Raw genomic sequence first — 4,958 nt, forward strand, 5'->3', positions numbered from 1 at the left:
AACGGCGCCTCCGACAGCTTTCGAAAGCTGTCTCGGCACTGATCGTTTCGTTAAACCGCTTTCGAAATAGTGCACACAGGCGACAGACTGAATAAAAAAATGTCACGAAAATGGAAAATGTCACGGTGGTGTTGAGCTCTCTGATGGGGTGACCGTAGTGTAACTTTGGTATGACCGAGTGTGCACATTAGTTACGGTATATTGCGTATCCTGCATGGACATGACCATTTAATTGCAAGGTTGTTCATCGGTATGGTTGGTGGATTTGTCATTTGTAACCTCCAATGTTTGATTTATACATGTACCTTAATAATTTGTACGATGGTGGCTTGTAGCGGACGTGTGTGTTTCTTTTGCGTTGGTTCAATTATAATTGAAAAGAAGAGTGGCGCCAGGGAGTCACTACATGTAGGAAGTTACGTGCATAGACAATACCGTATTTGGTCTTGACGTGTACTACGCGTGCGCGTATGTTGTCACTTCCTCCTTCAGGTCGGATCGAGTAATAAACTTGACGTGTAGTGTGTTGTGGCTAAGTCTAGTGTTCTTTCGACTATATTGGCGCTATTCGTTTCGAAATACCGCTCAGTGGCGACATGCCGAACGAACAATGCGTACCGTCGCGTGAGATGTGTCTCCAGGGGTTCGGTGGGTACATGAAGTCGGCGTTCTGGATCTGGTCGTTGATGTCCTCGTCCTCGTTGAAAGGGAAGGTGCCGCTGAGGCTGACGTACATGACGACGCCGACCGACCACATGTCCAACGATCGGTTGTAGCCCTTGTTCCTCAGAACCTCCGGAGCTGCGTGCCAGAAAATAGGAATAGGAGATGAAAGTAGAGAATATAGTGAATTCGTGTGAGAAGAGAGTGGGAATAGGAGATGAAAGTAGAGAATAGAGAATGAGAGAAGAGAGTGGGATCGAATAGGAGATGAAAGTAGAGAATAGAGAATGAGAGAAGAGAGTGGGAATAGGAGATAAAAGCAGTGAATAGAGAACCATACTTTTGGGACATGCTTACACGTGATATGTAAACGTGGGCATTTAACTTAAGTGACATTAATGAAATAATACGAAACGGTCAATAACACTGGAAAATTGCATTTTGACGATTGGTTCGCTCTGCAAAGCGAAGTTCAGAGATTTTCCATACAGGTTCCTCTGAACATCCTTTAGAATGCCACCATATAATAATTGAGCTGAGAAGGGCTATGTCCCCCAGGGTACTATCGGAGGGTACCCTGGGTACGGTTTGATATATCAGAACGTACAATTGTACTATCTAATATGCCGGATCGTACCTCGCCTACTCCACTAACGAGTCTAGGGAGTCACCTACGCCTACTCCCTAACCCAACCCTAACCATATCAGACAGTTACCAGGGTACGTTCCGGTATACCGGACCGTATCCAGGGTACGTTCCGGCAGTACCCTGGGGGACATAGATGAGCTGTGCTTACCGAGATAGGCAGGAGTGCCAACAACCGATCTGCGAAACGACTTCTCACCAATGATGCGTGCAAATCCAAAATCGCACAGTTTGATCTATGACAGAAACACGCAAAGAATGTTAAAGCGATATTGCATGAAGTAGCTGGCACAAGTAGTTATGGCAAATGCCTATGCAAATATGTGTATATTAACATATTATCATTTCTACCATTCATTCCTCATCATAATTAGACAATAATAACTGGCAAGTAGCGTAAATTAACGACGATTTAAATGAAAATAATGCTGAAAGCTGTTATAGTGTCACCTTTAAAAATACTTTGCACTAATAAAGGTAAAAACTCCAATTGCCGAAACATAATAATAATATAGTCATTATAAAAAATGTTTATGCGTTACAACGGACATTTTACATAACATAATTTTATGCGTTATAGAACTGCACTTGCAATTTCAAAATAGTGCTACAATCGTGTATTTCACACAAAAATAACTGCATTCCGCCTCGCATTGTCACTTTTCGCTTCCCTATCTTTTTGCTAATACCTGTGGGAACTCAGATGTAGTGGAAGAAAGCAGTACATTTTCTGGCTTCAAGTCACAATGTACGATGTTGCACTTGTGTAGGTACTTCAGTGCAGCCAATATCTGCAAAAAGAAATGCATGGGTTCGTAAGTAAAGTGTTAAATTATTTGTGCATAGGATATACATGATCCACATGCCCAAATAGAAAAAAATTACGAGAGAGTGGAATTCCAGCACTGGAAATGTCCATTTTCAAATGTTGCTCAAGTCACCATGTTATGAACAACATATATTTTGTGTCTTTTTCCTTATGATTTCTAGGGTTTCACGGCTTTCTATGTAGACACAGAACATGATTTCCTTAATTCAAGAACATTCCAGTTTTTCCACGAGTTTAATATTCCTGGCTGTCAACCTCCGAATTAACACGGAGAACACAATCACACGTTCTCGGCTGTGACACCTGGCTTAATTACCTGAGTGATTAAGAATTTGGTGACACTTTCCGACAACCTCCCGGTCGGCTGTGACACCTGGCTTAATTACCTGAGTGATTAAGAATTTGGTGACACTTTCCGACAGCCTCCCGGTCGGCTGTGACACGTGCTTAATTACCTGAGTGATTAAGAATTTGGTGACACGTTCCGAAAGCCTCCCAGTCGGCTGTGACAGAATCATTTCAAGCATGTCACCCTTCAGCTTCTCCATGACAACAAAGATCCTCTCCTTCGTCTCAAACATGCGCTCCAGATTTACGATTCCTGGGTATTTGAGATCCTAGACATCATTTTCAAGCAAAAGATAAGGTTACCAAAGTATACATGACTAGCCCACATAATGGCACTGTGCAATTACTTAACCATTGTTACTGTAGTGTTTTTGGCACGTAAGTACATAATATATATTCTTAAACTTGAACAAGTAATCGAAATATCACTGTTATTAATTTATTACTATTGTTATTATGTTACTATGTTACTATATTACTATGCTACTATGTTACTATGCTACTATATGTTACTATGTTACTATATTACTATGCTACTATGTTACTATGTTATTATGTTACTAATGTTATTCTATTATTACTATATATAGTCCTACATCTGTCATATATTACAAGCCTGTGTGTATGGATGCGCGTGCGTGCGTAACATATGTAACCGTTGTAACAGTGCTACCCATTTCTTGTGTATGCATATGTACCATAGTGACATTACAACAGACGTTTGGCCAACCCTAGAACTGACGTCAACATGGTTAAAAAATATGGCTTTTTTCCTGTTAGATTAGATTAGAAAGGTAAGAGAGCATACTTGGAGAATTGCAACTTCGTTCTTCAGCTGAGCCTCTTGTCGCCGTGGAAACCGAAGTTTATCGATGACCTTAATAGCAACCTCCCTGTTTGTCTTTCTGTATACGCCTATAGATCAAGGAGAAAGAAATAGTATATGTGATGAGTGTATGTTTTCAGTGTATTATATTATACAGCCACAATGGGTAATAGGACCAACACACTGACATGTGATATCAGGGGTTATTTACCCCTGGTGATATATCTAGACAGAAATCACAGAGGGTTCTTAGCTTGCACAAAATCTCTGTATGAAATACCAAACCACAACCCGACACGCATTACATTGTAGGCGTCTGCTTTAGATTAAACTCAGTCTCTTGTTTCGCAAGCACAACGTTACATGAGTCCACCATAAGAAGTTCTATTAGAGATCCAACTTACCATTTGACCCCCCTGACTTCAAACCTAATACGTGCTGCTTTCAGCGTCTAAGAAGAATGTCTTGTATATCAATGAGAAGGGGAAAATAATCAGAGGAGGGGAATCTACATCAATGAGAAGAGGAAAATAAACAATGATATATAATATATTAGCTATATATAAATATAGATTATCACCGCACGGAGTTGGGTACGATGTGGGCTAAGTTAGTATAGTCCTTCTATCAGTGATCATACCACGTCTAGTCGATCAGTCATACCTACCAAAATAATAATAATGCTGCGATGGGACAACTACTCTCTCATAGATGTTGCGAGGGAAAGGAAGCTCGGGCACTATCCTCCCAAAGCAACACATGAGCAAGCATATGCCCCCAACACAGCATAAGATTTAGTGCATCACAGACACTGCAACCTACTTGGCTTATATACCTTCCTTATACTCCAAGTGCCGTGCAGTCGATTCGTAACGAAAACGATGAACACAAAACACAACGCCGTACGAAACTTTTGCGGCGCCCAGACGCAGGAGAATCGGACGGAACACAGACTTAAATAACATCGCGTCGCGCAAAGCAATACTGCTCAAGGCCTGCGCATTATACCAAAGGAAGCAACGATTTATAACAGATGCACAACGATAATAACTTACAGACTAAAATGACATTGTCATTATTAGCTGCCTGAAAAGAAAAAGTATCACCAACCTCACTATGACAAATGCGAACACAAGATCTGACAGTGATCGGAAATCTCCCGTGTTGTTACCGGTGTCACTTTGATCCATAACACCTCTGCAAGGAAGAGGAAAGGGCGTACCGGTGGACAAGCACTTTCAACCCTGCGTCAGGTTAGAATATAAGGAGTAGAAACGTGGACGTGCAAATTTGTTGCAAGAAATCGTGGACAGAGTACTCTTTCCAGTTGACTATCAAAACAGTCGTAGAGACCAGTCCTTTAATAAATGAAGACACTACCCTTAAACACTGTAAAAAATTGAATGAAATGAAAAAGTGAGAAAAATTTGCATTTTATTACAAAGGAATTTTCTGTGCTTATACTTAGCGACAAATCCTTAGATAGAAGAAGGGTTCACAGATCTGCAGCATGCCTTTTCTCACATTGGGTTCTAGCCAATAAATACCTAACCCCATTGTTCTTACCAAACTTAATTTAAGGATGCACACCAGTCAGCCGGCGCGTGGATGAGGCTGGCGGTGATGCTCGGGACACACACCTCGGC

General features: G+C 41.2%; 1 protein-coding gene across 1 annotated transcript in view; it reads right to left on the reverse strand.

Annotated features, from left to right (window-relative positions):
- LOC106811656 (serine/threonine-protein kinase D1-like) overlaps window positions 1-4,958 on the reverse strand; it is a gene marked incomplete at its 5' end in the record, with an annotated part of 41,626 nt that overhangs the window by 3,500 nt on the left and 33,168 nt on the right. Inside the window, 5 exon segments of the mRNA XM_014815357.1 lie at window positions 619-801; window positions 1,461-1,545; window positions 1,999-2,100; window positions 2,594-2,755; window positions 3,295-3,401. Coding sequence (XP_014670843.1) covers window positions 619-801; window positions 1,461-1,545; window positions 1,999-2,100; window positions 2,594-2,755; window positions 3,295-3,401 — 639 coding nt within the window.

Source organism: Priapulus caudatus, unplaced genomic scaffold, assembly GCF_000485595.1.
Source record: "Priapulus caudatus unplaced genomic scaffold, Priapulus_caudatus-5.0.1 Scaffold560, whole genome shotgun sequence".
NCBI classification, from domain to species: domain Eukaryota; kingdom Metazoa; phylum Priapulida; class Priapulimorpha; order Priapulimorphida; family Priapulidae; genus Priapulus; species Priapulus caudatus.